General features: G+C 45.7%; 2 protein-coding genes across 3 annotated transcripts in view; both read left to right on the top strand.

Moving 5' to 3' along the window:
- The window catches only part of SCAF4 (SR-related CTD associated factor 4), an 84,899-nt gene that overhangs the window by 33,144 nt on the left and 25,920 nt on the right, over positions 1–25,835 (top strand). Inside the window, exons 7-11 of one of the 2 annotated variants that reach the window (XM_032798289.2) lie at positions 339–515; positions 6,750–6,850; positions 8,522–8,630; positions 9,190–9,357; positions 19,258–19,343. In XM_032798289.2, coding sequence (XP_032654180.1) covers positions 339–515; positions 6,750–6,850; positions 8,522–8,630; positions 9,190–9,357; positions 19,258–19,343 — 641 coding nt within the window. The remainder of the gene's footprint in view (positions 1–338; positions 516–6,749; positions 6,851–8,521; positions 8,631–9,189; positions 9,358–19,257; positions 19,344–25,835) is intronic. The other variant, XM_032798290.2, reaches the window with a different exon arrangement.
- On the top strand, positions 10,225–15,471 carry POGK (pogo transposable element derived with KRAB domain). Its single transcript, XM_075073425.1, has 3 exons — positions 10,225–10,419; positions 11,744–11,860; positions 13,616–15,471. The coding sequence occupies exons 1-3, from the start codon at positions 10,386–10,388 to the stop codon at positions 14,986–14,988; spliced, it is 1,524 nt and encodes a 507-aa protein (XP_074929526.1). The 5' UTR covers positions 10,225–10,385; the 3' UTR covers positions 14,989–15,471.

Below are 25,835 nucleotides of genomic sequence, written 5' to 3'. Positions count from 1 at the left end.
CTATTTTTAGGAGGAACGTAATTGATTGTCTCAGGGGAGGATGAGCAGGGCCACACGTATCAGGAGTATCTCTATGAATCTCCTTCTGCTTCCTAGTGACTTCCTGCCCAACAATTCCATTGCTGGTACCCATCTAACTATCAAGAGTAAACAAATGAGTGCTATACCTGCACACAAGTATGTTGACCTCCTCTTTAAAACTAACCACCTGTCTAGTGTACGTCTTTATATCTGTATCTGTCTTACAAATATTGTGTAACTTATTCTGTTAACAATAGTTCAGACATATTTTTTTGAAATAGAAAAACTCATTTTGATTTAATATCTATTCTGTTAAGCTTCAGCAGATTCTTCAGACTTTTCAGCAACCTCCAAAACCCCAGTCTCCAGTCATAGATAATAGTGTGATGGCTCAGGTTCAGGCTATTACTGCTCAGTTGAAGACTACAACAACACAACCACCAGAACAAAAAGCTGCTTTCCCACCACCTGAGCAAAAAACTTCTTTTGATAAGGTAAATCCTTTGTTGATATTCATATTCATAAGGATCATTTTAACATCGTAACTAATAGGAAGTTCATCTTTGAGTGTTGTCAGTGCAGATCCCCAGTTTTGGGATGTGCCTGTGCCCTGCCCCAAAGCCAGGGACTCTCTGAAAAGGTCTGGTTGTTGGGGGCCATATGGACTTCACCTTGAGCTCTGAAATATTCCAAGTGATGTTTTGTGCAGAAAGGGGTGCACCCGCCCCCAAACGTCCAACTGCTAGAACAAAAAAATCAGAACTCGGTCTGGTCCCTTGACTTTCAAATCACTGGTTTTCTTGTTTTCCTGTATTAAGGATAGACCTTGCCTTCAAAAATTGAATAAAGCTAGTTTTGAACAGTTAGATCTATTCTTTAAGTAAACTTTACTTCTTCGAATGCTTGCTCATGTCTGTTCCATTGTAGGTGTGTGTGCTCGCCACATCTGCTAGTGCCGGAAGTTTTTTCTGTCTGTGGTATTCGTAGGGGACGTGTTCTGGTGCCGTCTGGAGTAGCTTGCGTATAAGGGGCACTGCTGGCTCCCCCCACCCTTGGTTGCTTCTTATCACCAGTGATGGTGCTGGAACATCTCCTTACCTCAGCAAACTTACTCCTCTCAACTGCTCATTGTGAACTTTGACATATATAGTTATTGAAAAGTTGTTCGTTTTTAGTTCCCTGACTGTAGTTTAATGTTAGCTTGTAGTTTCTGACGGGACTTCAAATTCTGTGACTGTTGCAGAAAACCTATGCCAGTCAGTGACCACAACAGTAGCTGTTTGAAGTGCTTGGGGAAACCCACATTAGTGACAAGTGTTGCATTTGTAAATGTTTTAAACCTTGGACCAAAAAAGGAGTGGGACATTCGCCTCCAAGCGCTCCTCATGGAGTCAGCACTTATACCAGCGCTTGAGCCGTCCAGATCAGACTCCTCCCCTAGCATCGTGGCCTCGGTGCGGAGCGTGCCACCGGCACCGATTGCAGACCAGCATTGATTCCCCTCCCTGGTACCAGCTAGAAAACAAAGAAAGTCTGGGAGCGGATGTTCTCTTGCGTTCCGTAAAGGGAAGGAGAGGGCCAGAGGGGAGCAAAGACCTGTGAGGGGCAGCTTTTCACCTCCAGATGAAGGTCAGGACCCCGCTTCCGCTGAGCTGGCTAGCCCACTACAGGATCAGCCCACCATCCCAGGAAGCGGCAGAGGCATTCGGCACCTAGCAGTGCCATCCACACCAGAGGCCTTTCAGGCCACGAAGGACATTGTCCCTACTGGTGCTGGCCATGGAGGTGCTCTGCTTCAGGGGAAAATCTGTCTTGATACCCCTCCAACGGTCCCCATCAGTGTGACACCACTCCTCACCACAGGAAGTGTCCTGCCAGAGCTCACCTGTGCAGAGCCACCACATCCCGGTCATGGGTCAGCCCACCCATGAGAGTCCTGGATGTCAGTCCCCGGACTCCGGGCAGCGCTCCTCGGGCTTGAGGAGGCAATTGCACAGATCCACAGAGGTGGAGCACCCATTCCCACAACCCCGGTACCAGGACTGCCCTAATCGCTCTCCCAGTGTATGGCACCGCTGCAGCAGTTTGAGCCACCTGTTCAGGAGTCTATTACCTGTTGCTGGAATGCCAGTATGGTTTGCCACAGGCATGCTGGCAATCCCCAGCGCAACAGCCTACTCACTCCTGTTCCTGCTCAACTGATCACTCACTAAGCGTCAGGCTGGTGTAGATCACCGAGTTACTGTCACTGATCTGCCGAATGCCACCACCATTCACCGGGATCGTGGCACAAGGGGTCATCATCCTCATGCAGATCCTTAGTGGAGCTCTGAGGTCAGCAACAATGGGATGGGTAGACAGATGGCTTGGGCACTGTCCTGGCCCCCCAGACACGGACCTTCCTCTTCAGGCTCTGACAGCGAGGAGAAATCCCTGCCAGCAAGTCAGGGCCACCCATCGGGGGCACTGGCTTTCTCCACAGCACCACCTGGTGCCAGTGGTCTGCCCCCTGGCACCTCTGGAATCCCTGGGGGTTTCCACAGCCTTCACAGGGGCATAGGTTGGCCTTGAGAGCATCAGTGATGGTATACTAGTGATGGTATTCCTTCACCCTCCTCCACACACAGACATGACCCTATAGCGGACCCCTCAGGGTCACCTGGCCACCACAGAGGTGCCCATGGAGGAGGTGAGGAAGATGAAATACCCACCGGTATCTGCCTCCTTCATCCTCGCCTGACAAAACGGTTATGGAGCCTCTCACCCAGTCCCCCAGGGTGATGCTAAGGCTCATCAAGATCTCTTAAAGAGGGTCACCTCAAACATGGGTCTTGAAGCGGAGGAGTTGGCAGAGGCCTGAGACTCCCTCTTCGATGTGCTAAGTTTGGCAGCCCCTGCCAGGGTGGCATTTCCCGTGCACGAGGGAGTGGCAAAAATTACTAAGACTCTGTGGCAGACGCCTTCATCACAGCCCCCCCATTTCCAAGTGAGGAGAACATAAATACTATGTACCCTCTAAGGGTTATGAATATCTGTACGCTCACCCTGCCCCAAGCTAACTGGTGGTGTCTGTGGTCAATGAGCCCAAAAATAAAGAGGCAAAGAGACTCGATCGCTATGAAAGGAAAATGTATTTATCTTTCACCTCCAGCTATGAGTGGCCAACCATCAGTCCTTGCTTGGCCGCTATGACTTTAATATCTGGCAGTCCATGGCCAAGTTTTCAGACTTGCTGCCTGAGGAGCCCAGGAAGGAATTCCCGGCAATCCTCAATGAGGGCAAAGTGGTGGCAAGGGCAACCCTTCAAGCGGGCTCAGATGTGGCAGACTCTGCGGCCTGAACCATGGCCTCAGCTATCTCCATGAGGTGAGTATCCTGGTTACAATCTTCGGGCCTTTTGACGGAGGTTCAGCAGTCGATCCAGGACCTTCCATTTGATGGCCCGGCACTGTTCTCCAAACAGATACCAAATTGCATTATATAAAAGACTCGAGGGTAACCCTGCGGACCCTGGGCCTGTACACCCCGGGGCTGGCAAGGAAGCAGTTTAAGCTGGAACAGTCCCAGAGGTTGGGGAGTCAGCCTTGGTTGGAGCCCTTCCACAAGACGGCAAGGGTTATAAGCACTGGCAAGGCCATCAGCCAACATCCTCCTCTCGTTAGAGCTCCACCCACAACCAGCAGAGTGATAAGCGGGCATTTTGAGGGTGCGCTCAGTGGCGACCTTCCAGCCTGTGTCCTGGATCCTGCTTCCCGGCTTTTCTCCAACTGCCTGTCTCCTTTTCCTCCCTGCTTGGGCCTCTGCAGTGTCGGACCGATGGGTTCTCAGCACTGTGGCTTAGGGGTATACCCTTCAATTTATTTCTGTCCATCTGTCCCCTTCTCCCAGTCCCTCTTCAGGGACCCTTCTTATGAGAGTCTGCTCGCTTGGGAGGTGCAGGCCTTCTGCAGGTGGAAGCTGTGGAGGAAGTTCCCTTAAATTTCAGGGGCAAGGGGCTTTACTCCCATTATTTTTTTTTAAATCCCAAAGTCCAAGGGCGGTCAAAGAACCATCCTGGACCTGCAAAACATCAACGAATATCTGAAGAAGTTGAAGTTTCGCATGGGCCCCCTGGCCTCCTCCATCCCTTCCCTGGATCCAGGAGACTGGTATGCTGCCCTCGATTTGAAAGATGCTTACTTCCATTATCGATATTCCATAGACACAGACTTTTCCTGCACTTCACAGTTGGGACTGCCCACTACCTGTTTGCAGTGCTAACTTTCAGCCTAGCAACAGCCCTGAGGATGTTTTACCAAGTGCATGTCAGGCTTACCAGAGACATCAGGGTATCAGATTTACCCATATCTCCACGACGAGCTCATCAAGGGCCATTCCAGGACCCAGGTCCAGCGCAGTGTCACCATGCTGCAATCCACATGCCATGCCCTGGATCTGTTGATAAATGAACAAAAATCAACATTAATCCAAAGGATAGAGTTTATCAGAGTGGTACTCAACTCTGCCTGAGCCAGGGCATTTCTGCTACAGGAGAGATTCAGGAAAATGTCGGATCTCGTTGACAGCATCTCAGCACATCTGTTCATCACGAACTGGGTCTGCCTCATACTATTGGGTCATATGGCAGCGTGCACTTGCGTCGTCCGTCATGTGAAGATCAGACTGCAGCCCCTTCAGTTGGGGCTAGCGACTGTCTATTCTCCATCCAGGGATCATCTGGACACTGTCATCACGATCCCGCTGAAGATGCTTACCTTTCTGCAGTGCTGGACTGACACAGGATTAGTGCTGGAAAGAGTGCCGTTTGAGTGTCCATGGCCCACAGTCTTCCTAATATTGGATGTCTCCGACCTTGGTTGGGAGCACATCTTGGTATGCTGCAGACCCAGGGGACATGGTCTCCAGAGGAGCTGGCGTTACATATAAATGTCAGGGAGCTCAGAGCCATCCGCCTAGCCTGTGGTGTCTTCCTGCTACAGTTGTCTGGTGGGGTAGTGCAGGTGTTGACAGACAACGTGGCCACAATGTTCTGTGTCAACAGGCAAGGGGGAGTGTACTCGTCAGCTGTCTGTCAGGAAGCACTCCACCTGTGGGACTTCTGCACCCAGCACGTGATCCACCTGGAAGCTTCGCATCTTCCACCAGCATGTTTTGAACGCAGAGATCTCCTCAGCAGGTTCTTTTTCTCTCACCACAAATGGTCGCTCCACTTGGAGATTGTCCGGGTGTTCTTCCAGAAGTGGTGGGCTCCCTGAATGGATCTGTTTGTCACCAGCCAGAACAGGAAGTGTCATCAGTTCTGCTCTCTCCAAGGCTTTGGCAGGTGTGCCCTTTCCGATGACTTTCTCCTGTCATGGGCAGGGGATCTGATGTATGCATTCATGCCAATTCCGCTGATCAGCAGGGTCCTATTGAAAATCAGGATGAGGTATGAGTCATTATGATCGCCCTGGTGTGGCCACGCCAGCTCTGGTTCAGCACACTCATAGATCTGGCTGTGGCTGCTCTATGGCCACTGCCAAGCTGCCCGGACCCACTCTTGCAGGACACCGGTTGGCTTCTGCACCCGAACCTTCCCTCTCTTCACCTCACAGCTTGGCTGCTGCGTGGCTGACCCCAGAGGAACAGGCCTGCTCTAGTCAGGTACAGCAGCTTCTCCTGGAAAGCAGGAAGCCGTCCCCAGAGCGACTTACCTGGCAAAGTAGAAGCGGTTCTTCCGCTGGGTGTCGGAGCTGTGACTTCATCCTGTTCTCCTTCCTAAGGTGGTGTCCCCTTATCATGTCAACCAGGATATCTTCCTCCCAGTGTTCTGTCCGAAGCCACACTCAACCAATGAGGAGAGGCGGCTACATGCTTTGGATGCCCAACACACTCTAACATTCTACCTGGAGCACACCAAACCCTTCCATAGATCAACCCAGCTCTTTATCGCCACAGTGGACAGGATGAAGGGTCTCCCAGTGTCCTCTCAGAGGATCTCGAATTGGATCACCACTTGCATCTGGACCTGTTATGAGCTGGCTTAGGCCGAGCCACCGCCTATAGTGAAGGCCCACTCGACCAAAGCTCAAGTGTCCTCGGCAGCCTTCCTGGCGCATGTTCCAGGACATCTGCAGGGCTGCGACATGGTCTTTGGTACACACGTTCATGATGCACTACGCCATCACCCAGCAAGCAAGAGGTGACTCTGGATCTGGCAGAGCTGTGTTTCTCCTCTGGTGGTACTGCTTGGGAGTTGCCTACAGTGGAATGGACACGAGCAAGCACTTGAGAAGACAGTTATCTTAACTGGTGTTCTTCGAGATGTGTTGCTCATGTCCATTCCATGACCCCCCGCCCCCTTCTTCCCCACTGTCAGAGTTTCTGGCAAGAAGGAACTGAGGGTAGTGGGTGATGGCAGTGCCCCTTATACGTGACGTGCGCGCCACTCCAGAGGGCACCAGAGCCAGTCCCTACAGATATCACTGAGGAAAGACTTCTGGCACCGGTGCACATGGTGAGCACACACCTTACAATGGAATGGACATGAGCAACACATCTCGAAGAGCACAAGTTATGAAAAAAGGTAACTGTCTTTTTCTTTGCTCCTTGAGTAAAATATCTTTTGCCTTTTTGTTTCTGGAGTTGCTAAAATTTTATAGTAAGACATTTATATCCTTAATGTAATAGAAAAATTTAGGTATAAACTATTGAGGAAAGTGGAGTTGGCTCAATGTAACTTCTTTCAGAAGCTGCTAGATCGATTTGACTATGATGATGAGCCAGAAGCAGTAGAAGACTCAAAGAAAGAGGATTCAGCTCCGTCTCCTTCCATTTCTCAACCACCATTGTAAGTTTTGTGATTTCATAAAATAAAACTAATAAGATTCATATGAATACAAGAAAGCTTCAATTAAAATTCTAGGTTATGACAATATAGAAATAGAGTCTGCAAGTTTAGATATTGATAATTGTTTGACTACATTATTTTTATTTAAACAGTACCATGTAAGAGTTTGACATGTCACAGAATTGGGTGAAAAATCTGTTCTGTAGGTTATCTAACAGCTCATCTAGTTATAGGTGCAAGATTTCAGTTTTGTATTTTTTTTTTTTTAATAGATGGATATTTCAAGGCATTTTTTTATTAATAAAATGAACTTGACTGCTTTTCTGGCTGTGGAAGAAACACAGACTTGTTAAAAGAAAATTGAGTTCGCAATCTTAAGCACTCAGAGTGAAGTGCATCCTTAATTTGTGTGCAACTTCAATTCAGCCCCTTTGTGCATACACATTGTGGTAGTATTTAATTACGTGATTACATACTTTTGCCTGTAATGGCCTGCCTCATTCAGTGCACAGGCTGGATGGTACTCAGTGAATGGGTAGTTACTAAGCATCTAAACAAAAATATTGAACATGTGGCCTCATGTCTTATTTGTCACACACAACCCAAGCTCCGCACTTAATGCAGAATGTTAATTTCCTCATAAGCTCTTTTTATGGTGCTTGTCTCCATAGCATCTGAATGTTTCACAAATATTAATGAACTTCTCTTCACAGCACTCTTGTGAAGTAAATTGGTGGTAGTGTTCCTGTTTTACAGGTGGGACCTAAGGCACAAAAAGATTAAGACCAAAATTATTGAAGGTATCCACTAATACTGGGTGTACCATTTGAGGCCATGTTGGGCCTGATTTTTTTTCAGCGCATTTAATGTATTTATAGCATGTTACATGTTTAAAACACAGCTCCCATTGATTCCATTTGCATTTAAATATGTAGCATTTCTGGAAATCAGGATCCAGCTGTCTCAGGTTGGGCAAACAGAAAATGAGAACTCACACTGAAAAGTTTGGTTTAAGTGACTTGTCCTGCATCACAAAGGAAATCTGTGGCAGAGTCATGGCTAGAGTTCAGTTTTTCACACTTCCATTCATTACACACCTTCCAATGTCTGCAACAAAAGAGACGAGTTTTATAACACCCTTATTCCCTATGCATATCTGGTTAATTTCCTGAGCACTGTCTGTTTTGTGCACTGAATAAGGCGTCAAAAGGCACTTCTTTGATCCCAGTGTGACATATATCCCCCTTCTCTCCCCAACCTCTCTTGGCCAAACTTCAAGTCTTGCTCCAAAGTGTGAGGGTACTAGAGTTTCTCAACAAAACATTTGTAAGACTTTTTTTCTCTAACCTTATTCTCAAACAGCTGAACCTTTTTTTGCGGAAACATGGATGTAGCCTGAGACAGACACCTGGCATGAAAAATCTCAGCTTGGATGATTAATTTTTGGCAAAGTTATTATTGAAAATAGGGTCTTGTAATGAAAAGTTTTAGGTAGCCTTAACTAAAGAAATCACTTCCAGCTCTACCTATAATTGGATGATTGGTTTCTATGGAGTATTCAGCTAAATTTTTATCTAAATTTAAAGCAGCAGTGAGATTTTTAAATGTAAATATAGAATGTTTACATATTAACATTGCCTTGCTGCTGCAGAGTAATTATCTGTTTTTTAGTGGATTTCCAGGAGAAGGTATGCAGCAGCCAGTATATCCACAGCTCCCAAATATAGACCCATTTCAATCGCGGCTGATGGGAATGCAGCAAGATCCAATGCACCATCAGGTAGCTTTGATTTACCTTTGAGATTCATTTCTTTTGGAATTTGTTAATTTTATTAATACGTGTTTAGAATGTCTACTCTTCATGTGGAATCATTTTAATATTTTTGATGCATGGAACTGGAAGGAAATCTGTTAAATATGAAGAAATAACATTTGTATACACCATTAGCTTTGGTAAACAACTTATACACATAATTTCATGTGTGGTTCCATTGACTTCAATTGCAGTCCTTACATATAGAAAATTTAATGTGTTGCAGCATCAGAGCCTTGTCAGTCCCCTAGAATAGAAAATGTTTAGAACTAAGTTGCATTGTGAGTGCATGTTAATGTATTTTACATATTCTAATAACATATTGCATGCTAAATTTTTCATTTGAGTTTTGAAAGGGGCCACACAACTAGGGAGATATATAAATGCATGTATGAAGACACATATTTAATGTATGTATGTGCTTTTTTCATATAAAACTTGCAGTGCTGCTCTGAGCAAAATATGTGCAGCTTTCCATTAAGCAAGCCAAGCCAAGACTGAAAATGAACTTTTTTTCCCCCTAAAGGTCCCGCTCCCTCCTAATGGACAAATGCCAGGTTTTGGACTTCTACCTACCCCACAGTTTCCTCCTATGGCTCAGCCTGTGATACCGCAAACACCAGCAGTGCAGCAAACTTTCCAATCTCCTTTCCCAGTACAAAGTGAACCACACATACAGAAAACACATCAGCAGGTGAGCACTCTTGTCATCCAATACAATTTTAGGCTCCTAGTGGTTTAAAAGCACTAGCAGGTAATCTGTCAGACTACTGAAGGTAACCATGCCCACAGACATTCATGGAGGCAGCTCACTTGATAGAAGTTTAGGTGCCAAAGTGCTTCAGTAGACGCTGCACCACAAATATTCTGCTTCTGTGTAGCAGAAGCAATGCTTACTTTTTTCCTGCTTCTGTTTGGGGAAAAACTTGGATTTGGATCTTGCAGGTAAGTCTGTTTACCTCTTTTCATCTCGCCCTCCATCCCCATAAAGCTGCAGGAATACTCTCTCTCCTCAAAGTCCTTGCAGCAATATCAGTCTGACTCTAATTCTGGAGGTAAACTATATGAATGAGCTCATTTTAGAGATTAACTATATTTGAAATAAGAGGCAGATGCAAAAATTCCAAGAAATTCCACTTAAAGTGAAAAATGGTAGGTAAGGGATAGTTCCCTTATCTCAGAGGTGTTGGAGGATATTGTAGATTTAAAGTGTCTGGCTCCTTCTTCGAAGTGATCAGTGAGCAAATTCTGACTTAAATTACAGTGTATACTTGTTCATAAGCTGAATATTTTTGGTAAAAAAGTGACGCATCAAAGAGCAGGAGTCTACACCAAAATTGGATGATTTTAAACTCTATGGAATCATTGAATTGNAGCGGCGCTGGGGCCCCAGGACTCCACCCGCAAACCCGGGAGCGTCCCTGGGGCTAGGGAGGGGAGGACGTTGGCCGGGCGGAGATGGGCGCGATCCTCTTCCCCGGGTCCCTGGGGGAGCTGTGCGGGGAGAGTCTCCCTGGGTCACAGGTGCTGGGCGGGGGAGTCGCTCCCCTGGAACCCGCGTCCCCTGTTGAGACTCCGGGCTGGGGGCTGGAGCGGAAGGTGCTGAGTGTGTAACGCTTGTGCCAGCAGCTCCAGGTGGCGTTTGAGGACGTCGCTCTGTATTTCACCCGGGAGGAGTGGGAGCTCCTGACCCAGCCAGAGAAGCAGCTGTACCGGGACCAGATGCTGAGGAATTACTGGACCCTTCTTTCCCTGGGTCAGGACTGATTTCCCTTCATTTATTCACATGTATAAAACATTTGGGTTCCCTCCAGGCTTTGGCTGCCATGTGGCACCCTATTAGTGAGTGGTGGCAAATGCCAGCTCCTTTCAGGTCACCTCCCTGTTGGAGGCGAGCTCAGGGCTACAGAGCCTGGGGCTAATCTTAGGGCTAGTCTACAGTGGCAACGCTAAAGCGTGGCAGCTCTAAAAAAACAGTCTGAAAAATCCCTCTCCACTAGGCATAGCTACCAGTGCTGGGGCACTGTTTACATTGGTGGTTTACAGCGCTGAAACTTGCTGCGCTCAGTGGGGTGTTTTTTCACACCCTTGAGCGAGAACGATGCAGTTCTTTAAATTGCCAGTGTAGACCAGCCCTTAGTGTAACTTGTTTCTTTGTGTTTCCTACCTCAGTCATGGCGCATCAGTGGTGTTAGCAAACAGTCTGGGAGCAACAGTCTCTTCCAGGAATCCCAGCCAGACGTTGAGGGCAGCAACTCTGCCTCAGGAAATGACTCTAGTTAGACAAATAAGGCAGGGAAAAAATGCTGCTGCAATAGCTCCCCACCTCCCTGCAAAGACTGAACATAGTAAATTTAACAACTGTACAGTTGAACAGTGCAAATGAACTGGAATGTCTGTGTACCGGCGCCACCTGGTGACATCTGCCATGACACGTTGTGGCCAATGTGCCTTAATAACATGCCCAAAACGTTTCAACAGCTATAAGATGGCAAAGGAGCAATGTTCCCTTCTTCCAAAGTCTTCCCTGTGATAAATGTTTCAGGAGATAGTTGGGTAAGTGAAATAATGACCAGAAAGATGGTGGTTATGGATTTTCTATTCACCCGGTCTCTTAATCTGAGACTAATGGGTGTTCACTGGTGTTTCTGTGGGTTAAAGGAAATTCATGTCACACACTTATCCTATGGAACGTGGTGCCACAAGTTAGCATAAAGGCCAAGGTGTTAGCAGAATGGGATATTTCTATGGAACATCTAGAGTTACCCCAGCAAAGCTTTAAACTCTGACCCCACTGCAAAGTGAGAAAGGGTGTAGATGTTGCTGGTTCAGAGTACAAACTGTAGTTGCCTGATGAGAGATGGGAAGAAATCTCGTCTAAGGAAGGTTTATTTCTTTATTATCCTGCTTGAGATCTCTTGCGCTTTCCTCTGAAACAGTGACTGACAGCAGTGTCCCGTCATGCTAGGTGCATGCAAAAACTTGACCGAGATCAGGGCCCTGTTGTGCTGGGCTGCACCAACATATAAATGAGTCCCTGCCCCCCAAACTTTAGTAATAAAACATTCCCCTCCAAACAGGCTCTTCAGGTTCCAAACCAGACTTAATCCATCGGATCGAGATAGGGGAGGCAGAGCTCTGGATCCGGGATGCCGAGGGCCCCAGGGTAAACTCTGGATCTGAGAGCCCCCTCTCAGGTGAGTCGTCATAATCTGATCCCTTCTGATTTACACACTTGCTAGCGGAGCGCTCCTTGATGTGGAAGGCAAAGGCAGAGTGAGTTCCATTGGCTAGGAGCTGAAGAGAGACAAATTGAAGCTGGGATTTAGGGGCCAGTGTTTATCTGGAAGGGGAATGAACCACTAGGAGAGTTTCCCTCAGTACGCAATGGATTCTCCCTCAGTGGGAGGCTGTCGGTGGAGATGGGACGACTCTCTCTCAAAGCCCCGCTCTAACTGAGCCAGGAGTTCTTGGGCCAGAAGCAGGAATCGCTGGGATAGGCAGGAAGCCAAACTGAATGGGTACAATGAGCCTGTCTGGCCTTGATATCTTTGAATCCTAGAAATCATAGACACGTGGGACTAGAAGAGACGAAGGTAGTTCATCTAGTCTAGTCCCCTGCACTGAGACAGGACTAAGTATTACCAAGTCCATCCTTGACAGGTGTCTGATTAACCTGTTCTTAGAAACCTCCAATGGTGGTGATTCCACAACCTCCCAGGCAATTTTGTTCTAATGCTTAACTACCCTTGGAGTTTGGAAGTTTTTCCTAATCTGTAACCTAAATCTCCCTTGCTGCAATTGAATCCCATTAAATTTTCTCCTGTTCTCAGTGTATAAGGAGAACAATTTATCGCCCTCCACTTTGTAACAATCTTTTCTGTCTGGGAGGACTGTTGTCAAGGGTTCTTCCCTCCCCTCCTTCTCCAGACTAAACAAACCCAGTGTTTTCACTTTCTTCAAAGGTCTTGTTTTCTAGACATTTAATCAGTATTGTTGCCCTCCTCTGAGTCTCCCCAATTGGTCTACATCCTTCCTGAAGTGTGGGGCCCAGAACTGGACATAGTACTCCAGTTGAGGCCTTATGAACGCTGAATAGTGTGGAAGAATTACCGTATATACTTGTTCATAAGCTGAATATTTTTGGTAAAAAAGTGACGCATCAAAGAGCAGAGGTCGGCTTATAAATGGGTCTACACCAAAAATTTGATGATTCTAAACTTTATGGAATCATTGAACTAAATATATAATACGTTGCGTTTTGTTCACCTGGAGCATCTGCAGGCATGGAGCCCCTCAGCTCCCTGTGACCATGGTTCACCGTTCTCAGCCCATGGGAGTTGTGCCACTTCCTGCAGCTCCCCTTGGCTGGGAACGGCAAACCGTGGCCACAGAGAGCTGAGGGGCTCCATGTCTGCAGATGCTCCCAAGTAAACAAGATGTCCCGCCAGTGGCTTACCCTGACAGGCCGGGAGCCAAAGTTTGTCGACCCATTTAGTGATGTCAATACTGCAGCCTTTTAAAGTTGCAAAGGCTTTGTTTAGTGGACTAGATTGGCTTGAAAGGAATACTAAAAGAGCAGTGGTGCAGATCTGCATGACATTTGACCCATGTATTTCACAAAATGCTACGCCTTACAAGCCAATCAGAAAAATACAATGAATAATAGTACTGGAGCACTGGTATCAGTCCGCTACTGTGTAATTTGATCTCTTCATGCATTTCTACCAATGGACCTCATAATTCTCGAGCCAATATGAAAATATAACGTGCAGAATTGCTAGAATCTCTAATAAAATTGAAATAGCCTGTTATCGCCACAGACATGGCAATCTACAGGGCTCCTTTGAAATAGACAAAGAATAAAAATAATTTGATAAAGCAGGTGATATTCCTATATAAAGTTCTACAAAATCTATAACTATAATAATAATCATCTATTTTCATACTAGTATTTAAAATGAACAACGGTGAAATCAAAAGAAAAAGGTCTGCTTATCACGCAGCGTTCAAACTTAAAGTTGTTGAATATGCAGAAGCAAACAACAATTGCGCCGCTGCTCGTGAATTCTGTATCAATGAGAAGCAAGTAAGAGAATGGCGAAAAAATAAAACAACACTAGAAGACATGCCAAGAAGCAAGAAAAAATGTCCAACAAGGTGTGCTTCATTTCCTGAGCTGGAGAAAGATCTCAATAATTGGATTGTTGAATGTCAACAAAATGGGTACATTGTCACTAGAACTGGAATTCGTCTGCGTGCTTTGCACATGTCGAAAGACGACAAATACAAGTCAGTAAACCCATCAATGTTTGTGGCATCAGCGGGTTGGTGTACTCGCTTCATGAACCGTCATGGTCTCTGTCTTTGTCAGCGAAGTAAGATAGCGCAAAAGCTGCCGAGAGATCTGGAAGATAAAATCAAATCTTTCCAAAGGTTTATTATAAAATATCGAAAGGAATGTGCATTTGAACTGTCACAAATCGGAAATATGGACGAAACACCAGTGACATTCGATCTCCCGAGCAACAGAATGGTAACCAGTGTTGGTGAAAAAACAGTTTTAATTAAAACCAGTGGCCATGAAAAAATCTATTTTACGGTGGTTTTATCATGTTTGGCAAATGGATCAAAGCTCCCTCCTGTTGTTGTTTTTAAAAGAAAAACCTTGCCTAAAAACATGAAATTTCCTGCTGGTATCATTGTACGTGCACACAAAAAGGGATGGATGGATGAAAGTGGGACTATTGAATGGCTGGAAAAAGTTTGGAATAAAAGACCTGGAGCACTTTGCAAGAAACCTGCTATGCTCATCTGGGACATGTTCAGGACACACAAGACGGATGAGGTGAAAAATTTGGCCAAAAATATGAAAACTACTTTGGCTATAATACCAGGAGGTTTAACGTCAGTTCTACAACCACTTGATGTCTGCCTGAACAAACCCTTTAAAAACAGGCTACGCAAAATGTGGTCTGAATGGATGTGCTCAGGCATGGCGAAGTTGACAAAAGGCGGGAATCTTATGAAGCCCGAAATCAATCTGGTCGCCCAGTGGATCAAGGACGCGTGGGTGTCCATTCCCTCAGAGATGGTAGAAAAATCATTTAGGAAATGCTGTATCAGCAATGCACTCGACGAGTCAGAAGATGATGTCATATTTGATGATGACACAAGAGAGGCTGCTAATGAGAAGGAATCTGAGTCTGAAGACGACACTGCCAACATCTATGACGAAGACAATGCAGGCGCAGCTGTGACTGAAGCTGAGTTTAATGAACTGCTTGGTGAATCAGAGACTAATTCAGACTTCGAAGGATTTTAAGACTTTTTAAAGTCTCATATTGTTCTAAGTTACTTGTTTTAAATATCCATTTACTGATTTTTAATAGTGACTGTAATTTTGAAGGTGAATATGTATTTGATCAGTTATTATAACAACAGGTTTTTCATTAGATTACATTAAAATAATTCTAGCAAAACTTTTGAGTGTTTCTTGTGATGACAGCTTTTGAAATATAGCAGGGGTCAGCAAACTTTGGCTCCCGGCTGGTCAGGGCACCACTTCCCACAGTTCCCATTGGCTGGGAACGGCAAACTGCAGACATCGGGAGCTGAGGGGCTCTGTGCCTGCAGACGCTCCAAGTAAACAAAACGTCCCGACCCGCTAGCGGCTTACCTTGACGGACTGGGAGCCAAAGTTTGCCAACCCCTGAAATATAGGGTCGGCTTATGAAAGGGTCATACAGTTTTTGCTATTTTTACCTAACCATCTTGGGGGGTTGGCTTATAAATGAATGAGCTAATGAACAAGTGTATACAGTATATAAAGTTCGTAAAAACAAGAAGTCAAAATTTGCCATCTCTGAAAGGGATTCTAAGACTTTATCCGTGAAAGACTTTTGAGGGAGCAGTTTCCCTGAAGAACGTAAGGATAAGACTTGAACGTTCTCTGAAAGGAGATTGAGTGCATTCGCAGCAGCCTTGTGTGTACTTATAGCCTGTGTAGTCACCTCCAGAGCTTCCCTTTCTTTTATTAAAGACAGTAAATCATCCAAATGGAGATCCAAAAAGCAATGCGATTACAAAAAAGAGGCTCTGGAATCCGTACCAAGTTTTCTCAATTTATGATGCAGCCTGTGATATCACAAGATTTTCTTCTGTTCCACCACAGTAGCCAGGGTATACATTCAGTTACAGTCCTGGGACATAGCCTATCTTCCGAATCTATCACATTCAGGCTCCCTTTATAATCACAAAAAGTAAATTGTTGAGGCCTTGAATGTGAACAAGCTTTCTGTGCACAAAGACAAAAATGATTGCTTTCTTCAGGCTAAGAACTTTAGGGGTACTGGCAAATGCTAGGAAGCAGTCCTTTTTTCTGCCAGAGAGAGATTACTTCTTAGGAGCCACTGAGCAGTCAGAGTGTTGATTATGACTGTGCTTCCCTATCAGGGCTAGCTTGAGAAGGTTTCTTCTGTCAGTTTGGGCTAAATCCACTTGGGATCCCAGTGTGTTTTGGACATTGTGCAATGTAACTACCACTTTTTTATCCCCTCTGACCAAACTTCATGTCCCTAATTTGCTTCCCTTCAGCCCAAGCAAATGGACAGCTTTTTAGGACTTGGTTCATCACCAACTGTCCCTATATGCGATTTCACCTGCCCCACCCTCTGAAGAGGCAGTTTGATATTTAAGATTTGCCTTGGTTCCCAAAAATAATGATGGGGATCCATCCCAATCCTGGTCCTGTGTCCTGTAAATTCTGGCAGTAAGATGCATGCTTGTGGATGGTGACCCTTTTTCTTCATTCAGGACATCCAGCAAAGGAGTTGTTTATGTTGTGTAGATATACAAATAATCCCGTACTTGCTTGTTTCCATTAGTCAATCATGTTTCTAGTACCTGTGATTGAGATCACCACCATTTTCAGTATTTCTTCCCTCTCCCACACCCTTGGATTTTTTGTCAGCTTTTTGTCAGCATGTTTCTTCCCAAGATTTTAGTGGCCATATTTACCGTCCTCAAAGAAGAGGGTATACACATTTCAGCCCTTTTGGATGACAACCACCTCAGGTTTTGTAGCAGACAGGAAGTGATTCAGAACTCCTGGAAAATGATCCAGATTCTTCAACACAGTTTTGTGATCATCTGGGACAAATGCTCCTTATCATTTTTGTGGGACTTAACACACCTGAGGTTCAGGTTCTGCACACACTTTGAAAGGCTCATTCTTCCTGCAGACTTAAATTGTAAACTCTTTGGAGCAGGGTCTGTCTTTTTGTTCATTGTTTTTACAATGCCTAGTACAATGCCAGAACTGGGGCTCCTAGGTGCTACAGTCTTGTAAAATAATAAAAATACAGTGACAAATTGAACAGTTGGTTCAGAGACTACACAAGCACGCTGCCGCAACTATTTGGCAAGCCATTCATCTGGAGTTGATGATTTATTGCTCACCTACAGCTGAGTGGACCGTCCTTTACAGTAGGTTTTTCCAGGCATTTCTTCTGTCGATAAGATCAGTGCCCAGTCTCTCTTCAGAGAGAACCTTCCTCACTGAAGTTTTTCAATCCCGAAGAAGATGGAACAAATCTAGAAACATCAGTGAGGAAAACTTCTGTCTAAAATTTTTACTGTGTGGTTTACTAGAGTTGCCTGCCTGATCCAGTGCAAATGGGAAGAAAAATAGTTCCCATGAGAATTCAAGAGGAGCATCCATTATCTGGGATTGTAGGCAGTTGGGAAAGCGATGAGATACATGGCTCCTTACAACTGCTTCCTCTGTGATTTAGGGTGATATACACCCCCTCTAACTGTTGTGGAACACATTTTGAGTTAGCTAGTTTCAGCTTCATATGTTCTGGCAAAACTGAGGTTTCAGGCTGAGAGTTCAGGGGAGAGAAAACTGAGCTGCAGAATGATTCAGTCTTCCAAGAGTTGGGGACTCTGCTGGTCAATTTATTTGCTTCAGACATCAATAACTTGGACCTTTGCTGCTCCTGTAGCTCTGAGAAAAGCAGGTGACTTCATTCAGTTGGCCAGACTAGATGAACATAATTATATATATATATTTTTACCCTTGAAAAATGAGACACTAGGCCTGTGGTTGCTTGATAACATTTCATCTCACAATTCATGGAAATGACACCTTGCCCTCCTCATAGGTATCTCTGACTAGAGACTTGGTAGTAGAAAAAGTCTGAGAAAAGGAATATGGAGAGGATGGTGGAAAATTGGGAGGCATGGGTAAGAGCGGGATGGAGTCATACTGCCTGCTTTTGAGTAGAGAGGGAGGAGAAAGTGTTAAGCATTTAAACCTCAAGTTCTTAAAATATGGATAAGACTCCCTCCTACTCTCTACAATCCCCATAATCCACCCAGTATAACTTTCTCCTATAGACTTTGCTTAAAGTCTGCAGGAAGGGGAAGCCCCACGTTGGGCCTCATAAGAGATTTCAGAGCAGAGTTTCCTTGTTGCAGACTGGGAGGCAGGGGCTCCCTCCAGACCCCACTTCCAGTTGTTTGTCCTTCCCCCAGTTAGTAGCACATGAGAAGTTCTCTGAATAAAACAGACAAAAGAAAGGTCCTCTCCCCTCTCTTTCCCTTATGAGTGAGGAGAATCTTTGTGAAAACAAAGGCAAAAGTGACCTGGATATCAGGCAGTCTTTCTGAATTCAGTCCTTTGGGCTTAGTCTGTCAGCAGATTTGTTATCTTTCAATGGGGGCTACCTCCAGGTCCTCCTCTTGGGTGTGTGCTGCTTTGTGAGGGAGCAGTTTCACTTTCACCCTCTCAGCTGGCCTGTCTTTGCTGTCAGCAGTCTCTGAGGTGGAACAGTCCTCCTCCTGTTCCCTGCCTCTTCCTGTGTCAGGTTTTCTCTTTTTTTTTTTTTAAGCTCATCCTTCCAGGCAGACCAAGCCTTGCAGGTGTGCCTCATTTGTGCTGAACAGGCCTGGAAGAGTTTGTTAGTATTCTCCCCACAAGAGTCAGGGCATGTCCCTTCGTGCACATCTGATTTTGCCAGTGATTTAATCTTTTGGTGCTCAATTAAAAGAAAATGTTAAAACAAAAAGTGGAAAATTTGAACTGGCAGTTAAAGCAAATATCTTCTACTATTAGAGCATACTGTTGTGGAACATGTTGTGAGACACAGACTAGGTGACTTTCTACGTTACTTATAACAACAGTAGGTTTTTTAAAAAATCAATGTTTTTTTTAGCTTGACTGTCATTAGTTATTCATACCCTATTCTTACTGTAGAAACATTTATTATACCTAATAACATGCTAAAATTAACTAATCATGCAGAAAAATCAATAATTTAAAAATTGAAGTTTTGTATGAATTTTTTTTTAAATGTTGACAGTAATAGTATTTATTACAAATGTATTATGCTTATTATTTTTTTGCACTGGTGAATAAAACAGTAAAATCTGTTTTGGACAAAATCATGTCATGGTTTTGATTCTAGATATCTAACTATGAATTTAATTTCATGTAACTTATTCGGTAGACTAATTGAGTCCAGTCAGAAACTGGAATAAAATTAATACTTGCAGTAATTACAGCATTTTAACTTGTGGGGTATTTTAGGATATGGAGGTGGAACAGCCCTGTGTTCAGGAAGTTAAACGACATGTTTCTGATAACAGAAAATCAAGATCTAGATCAGCATCAAGGTAAGTTAATGTAATTTTTTCTAGCACTGAAAATATATGTATGATATTTTATATAAAGTAAAGCACTTTGAATCCTCTTGATGAGATATGCTAAAGTTTTATATATATACGATTTTTGGTAGACGTAGTGGTTAAGAGCTGCCGCCCGTTGATACGATGAGACCGGGGTCAAATTCCGGTTGAGTCCCATTTTCAGTGGTCCCTGGGATAGAAACCGCTTACACTCTCTACCTAAAATATGGAGTGACACTGAACTAGGAGAGTATGCGGACCGAGTCGCCTGTATAACAGGTCCGCGTCAGCTGTTGAGGAACCACGGACATTCTGACGAATAATGGGCTACGGAGCAACTTCATGGACGAGACAAGAAGAACCGAATTGAGTGGATCTCATACGAACATAGATCATGAGAGGGGATATATGAGACTAGAGGGGACTGTGATGGACAAAAGCCCCTACATCCACACTTACTTCGAGAAAGCTGACCTTCCACGTTGCACATAGAAAGAGGAAGTGCTTACAGCTTGAGATTAGACAACTTCACATTATATTACCGACAACTAAGACTGAAGAACAAGTGATGTGCGCCACGACTGAACTTCAGCTGTTCCCCTCCATGGCAGAGCATCAGCTGATATGAGATAGATTGGAGAAGACTAAGTCAGTCATCCTCGAGACGTCCAAGGCTCAGTGGAGAAGTACCATCAGATAGTATGTTAGAAAGATGCAATGGAGCCCTGATGACAATCCTACTACACCTAACTCAAACCAATGAATGTATACGCTACGCCTGTGTAATCCTGGAGAAGTTGCTCCACGATCAAGAGAACAACAGTATGAACCCTGGAATGTAGTTGGAGGATAGAATCAGAGACTCGGCGATTCAGGAGGAAGTAGGAGCAGGTGAACAGAAAGGGTGTAGAGAGATTAGAGCTAAGACTCGGTACTAGAAAAAAACAAGGACCTAGCATCAATTGAGCCCCTAGAGACTGCTAACAAAGGCTCACAGCGCCTAGTACCAGAAGGAGATACAGAGAGCCGAGCCAACAAAGTAACATGCACGTGTTTCCAAAGAAGCATCCAAGGTGTAAGTCCACACTGCAGTGCAACACACAAAACAGCAAACCCAGCAAGCGAAACTGAACGAGATCACGGAAGCACTATGGAGAAGCAGAGAAGACTCATAACGACCAGTGCAAGTGGCTGCAGGTACTGAGAACAAAGACCAGCAATCTCCCAGAACAAAACATCACCATCACTAGTAGAGACTTCAGCAGCGTGGCTCAGAGACTTGAAGAGGCGGACAGCAACTGGACCAGAAATGATCCACACCTACTGGCTAAAGAAAACTAACAGCAGTGCATGAACGCCTAGCGACAGATTATCCAGCTGCACACAGGCTCCACCCAAAACTGGTAACACAAGGAAGGCAGTGCTGATCTGGAAAACCCTGAAGGGACAGAACACAGTCACAACTAGCCAGACAAATCACCTACTCCCCCCCAAATCATGGGAAAGTCTATCAGCAGGCATTATAAGCTGCCAAGCTACACAGAACCACTACTGGGCCATCACAGCACACAGCTCGAAAGGCATCTGGGAAAAACACAAGAGGCTCAAAAACAGTTGCTCATAGATAGAGCAGGCCAGCAACTGCAGGTCGTAGACAGCCGACACTCTGAAACGGGCAAACCTAGGATTAGCTGACAGAAAAGCCTACGACTCAATGCCGACACAGATGGATCTGTGCATGTACTGGCGCTATACAATGTCAACAGGACATTAGGACCTTCCTCAAGAATCAATGGTGACTCAGAAAGACACATAGAAGTCAACTCAAGGCAGCTTGCAACAAGTGCGATAAATGTAGGCATATACCAAGGTATCACTGTCCACGTGTTGTTGTGCATAGTTAACCCCTCCAAGAACACCAAGGTACTGGATACGGAGTAACAGTTAGGAGTGGTGCGAATCCCAAAGCCTCCCATACACATGACAATCAACGGCTGTAATGCTAAGAATGACCGGACATCGACTCGGCTAATAAGACACCTGACGCGAGATCTACCCAGTGGAGGATAGGGATGTCGAGTTCGGGAGCTGGAGAAGTGTGGGCCGAGATGGTAGTGAAAGAGAGGAAGGTGGCCAAGATGATGGGTGGACATACCAGCGCGGCAATAGCAGACATCGCCAGCGTACAAGTACGCTTGGGTCGTCCACAGTCAATGGAAACAGTGGGGCAGAAGACGCACCTCCTGTTAACCAAGATAAGCTGAAAGAGCAGTTCGGTGGGGAAAGACAACCCAAAAGAACAGATCCCAACCATCTGGTACCCTGCCAGTCATAAGATTACCCTGTGGATATTAGTGAGTGGCCAAAGGGACATGTAGGCTGCATGATAAAACCCGGGAAGCTCTCGCATGCGGAGGTTTCACCCCAAGTCGCACACCGAGATGTACAGTGGAAGATGCGGGCGGGGAGCTTGGTGACAGCCGTCAGCAATTGTCTAGGATGAAGGAAATCAGGAGATACCATCAGAAGATGGCCCCGCAAAGATGAGCTGCTGAGAGCATGATGAGGAAGCGCAGCATGGGCGGAAGACCAAGCAGACGAAGTGCGAATGGCAATGCAAGACTTCGATGGATTCAGAAGGATAGCTGGAAGGTGGCTGAATTGGGTGACATCTACCGAGTGGCTGGAAAGGGTGACTAAGACAGCCTGAGGCACTGTAGTAGCAAGACCGGAAAGCCGGAGCACCAGATCCAGGATTTGAAGAGCGGTCTACCCATAGAGGCCCAAGGAGCGACTGTGCAGAGAGGCTCAGAGACAGTCCAACATCAGTGGCCAGGAATGTAGATGCAGGCTAGGAACAGCATAATGACGGCCAACCAAGGGTAGCATGTGTACCGGAAATTGCAGCATGGGCTGACCCTCCCAAGACAGATGGGAGATCCACAGTAAGGTTGGTGGAGCATGCAGTCTAAGATTCTGTGACTTCCAGAGTCCAGAAGGCAGGAGGTACTGCCAACAACAGACATCATGGTGGGTAATACAGGGCAGAAGACAGCCGTGGTATAGAATATAGCGAGTGCCAAGATGACAGCAACTCAGGGAAGAAGGATATGAGAAGCTGAAAGAAGTACCAGGGCCTGAAAGAGACTAGAGAGGATGTGGTTAAGTGCAAGGCAATCGGTCGATGCGTGGTAAGGAGCACTCGGGGCTGGAACTCCTAAGGCGGGGTGAGTGCTCACGATCCAGGAAACAACTCAGTCTGTCAGAAAGAGTGCCGTGCAGGAACAGCTAGATGATACTGCAGACCTCAAAGCTCCAGGGCCTTGGTATGAGGACCGGAGGTTGAGGAGCAATCATCCATAGGGGACTGAGAGGGGAATTTTTTTTTTTTTATTAATATATATAACTTTGGCATATCTCATCAAGAGGATTCAAAGTACTTTATAAGTATCTGTGTGTTGAGGAAGGATTGCCCTATGGTTAGTGTGGTAGCCAGGGACTTGGTGATCCTGGGTTCAATTCCCTGCTCTTCCTGGGTGACTTTGAGCAAGTCACTAAGGGCTTGTCTAAACTGGGAAATTTATCAATTTTACCACTATAGAGATGGCAGGATAAATCCCTATGTGGACATGCTTATTCCAGAAAAAAGGTATGCACAAAGAATATATGGTATAACTATCCTAGTAAATTTCCTGGTGTAGACAAGTCCTTAATATCCTTATGCCTCACTTCTCCATGGGTAAAATGACCTTCTTACTGCATTGGTTGTATTGATAAATACATTTAAAGATTGTTAAGTGCTTGGATACTACAATAATGGGAGGCCAAATAAGTAGCTGCAGTAGATACATAGGGATCACTGTTATATCTATGAAATACAGCTACTACTTGAGTGGAATGAGACAGTCATTCAGAGCCATCAATATTACATTTCTCCTCTTCTGGTAAAAGTGAAGAATAACTTCTCCCTTTGCAGTTACTGGAGAAATCTTAAATAGATAGAATGTCATTATTTAATTTGTACGAGGAGTCTAGAGTTCACAACAGTATTTTTGCAAAAAGATCCATAGGCTCTTGAATGATTTCGTGGGCTGTAGGTTTTGCCTATCAGAAAGACAGACAGCATATCCTAACAGAATCCTGGGATACTGTTAAAAGCCACCTGTATTTATGTGGCAAATATGCCTACTAAGTTACCAGGGCCACTCCTTTGCAGCACTTTACTTGGGTTTTTTTTGGAGGATTACCTTGAAATACCTGTCAGACCTTGGTTTGCTTAGCTTTAAATAATAGTGTAAAGTAGTATTCTTCTTCCTCGAGTGCTTGTTCATGTTGATTGCAAGTAGGTGTGCGCACATCACGTGTACAGTCATTGGAAAGTTTTTCCCCTAGTGCTACCTGTTGGGTCGGTGCCCCTTGGAGTTGCACCTTCATGGCGCTGTATATAGGGCCCTGCTGACCTGCCGCCTCTTGAGTTCCTTCTTACCACCCATCACAGTCATTGGATCTGCATGTCTCTTCTCTTGCACTCCCCTAGTTGTTTCTATTATTGCATTTATAAATAGAGTATAATTAGTGTTTTGGTAGTGGTTAGCTTAGTTAGTTTCCATTTAGGGGGGGTCCCACCTCAATTTGGTCCCTCCCCCCCAAATTGGTTTCCCCCTTCCCAGGGATTGGGGCATGCCTCAATCCCAAGAATTCAAGCCGTGCAAGGCCTGCCAAAGAGCGATCCCCACGAGTCCTGTTTGAGGTCCCATCAGACAAATTGGTGTGGGATTTGCAAGGGATTTTGTCATAGCACTAAAAAAGAGAGGGACTTCATACTTAAACATCTCCTCATGGAGGGAGCCCTTCGTCCCCAGCTGGTTCTGGCAGTGACAAGGACCCCGTTGAAGGCTGCCCTGGATGCGGCAAACTTGGCCATGCGAACCATATTCTCCACTATCTCCAGGAAGAGGAATTCATGGCTGCAGGTGTCATGCCTCCCTCCAGAGGCCCAACAAACAATACAGGACCCATCCTTTGAAGACTTGGGGTTGTTTTCAGAGCAGGTGGACTCCAAACTCCATAACCTGAAGGATTCATGGGCAGCATTGAAGTCCTTGGGGCTGTGTGCACCAGCCACACAGAAAGCACTTTAAGCCCCCGACTCCCCTGTGTTGTTATCGTGCGCAGCCTAGGCAGGACTACTCCAGGAATCAGGGCAGGAACAATAGATGTAGGCTTCCCCAGTCCCCATGCACCCAAGGCCAAGGTTCGACGAGGCAGCCCTCTGGTTCCAAACATGACTTTTGAGGGTGCACCCAGGCGATGCACCAGACCACATACTGGATCCTTCTCCCTGTTTCTTGAACCATCTATCCCACTTCTATTGTTTGTGGACCCAGATAACTTCAGACTGATGATGCAGTGCGCAGTAGAATTGAGATATTCTCTCCAATTCAGTTCCTCCCCTCCGTTCCATCTCCCTACCCTGTCCCTCTTCAGGGACCGCTTTCACGAGCAACTTCTTGTACAGGAGGTGCAAACGCTCCTAAGTGCCAGCTTCTACTCCTGATTGAAAGCCAAAGAGGGTCTCAGACCCATTCTCGACCAGCAAAACCTCAACAGATTCATGAAGCTGAAGTTTCTCATGGTATCTTTGCCGTCATTCCCTCCCTGGATCCTGGGGAACTTGTATGCTGCCCTCGACTTGAAGGATGCATACTTTCATATATCGATAGTCCTGTCCCACAGGAGGTTCCTCAGGTTCGTAGTCAACTGCACTCGTCTTACAGCCCTCCCCTTTGGCCTGTCCGCGGCCCCTCGTGTGTTTACCAAGTGCGTGTCAGTTGTCACTGCTTTCCTGAGGCGACAGCAGGTGTTCCCATATCTCGACAACCGGCTTGCCAGGGACCACTCCAGGGCGCAGGTAGAGATGCAACCTTTGACAGAGAGTCTGTTGCTGAACGTGCCAATGTCAACTCTATCCCCTACCCAGAGGAGAGAGTTTATAAGAGCAATCCTGGACTCCACTCGCACAAGGATATTCCTACTGGAGCCTAGCTTCCAAGCCATTTGCTCCATCATAGAGGACTTCAGGCGTTTTCACGCCGCGATGGTGCAGAGCTGCTTGAAGCTGCTAGGTCACATGTCGCATGCACATATGTAGTTCAGCGTGCAAAACTGCACCTCAGGCCTCTCTCTAGGCTTGGCTGGCATTAGTGTACCAACCAACCAGAGACAATCTGGACAAGATAGTTTCGCTCCCACCTCTGGTTATAGAGTCCCTCTTATAACTGGAGAGTCCCTCCATATGCTGGTTTAATCCTCAAGTGGCATGCACTTCTCCAAGCCCTTCTCCAAGCCCCAGCCCTCAATCTCCCTTGTCATGGTCACATCAGTGTTGGGGTGGGGAGCACATCTAGGGGCCCTCAGGACTCAAGGCTTCTGGTCCCAAGCAGAGCTCTTACTTCACATCAATGTCAGGGAGCAGAGAAC

This window comes from Chelonoidis abingdonii, chromosome 1 (genome assembly GCF_003597395.2).
Source record: "Chelonoidis abingdonii isolate Lonesome George chromosome 1, CheloAbing_2.0, whole genome shotgun sequence".
NCBI lineage: Eukaryota > Metazoa > Chordata > Testudines > Testudinidae > Chelonoidis > Chelonoidis abingdonii.
The sequence above is the reverse complement of the archived record's forward strand: the minus strand, read 5'-3'. Positions and strand labels throughout refer to the sequence as shown.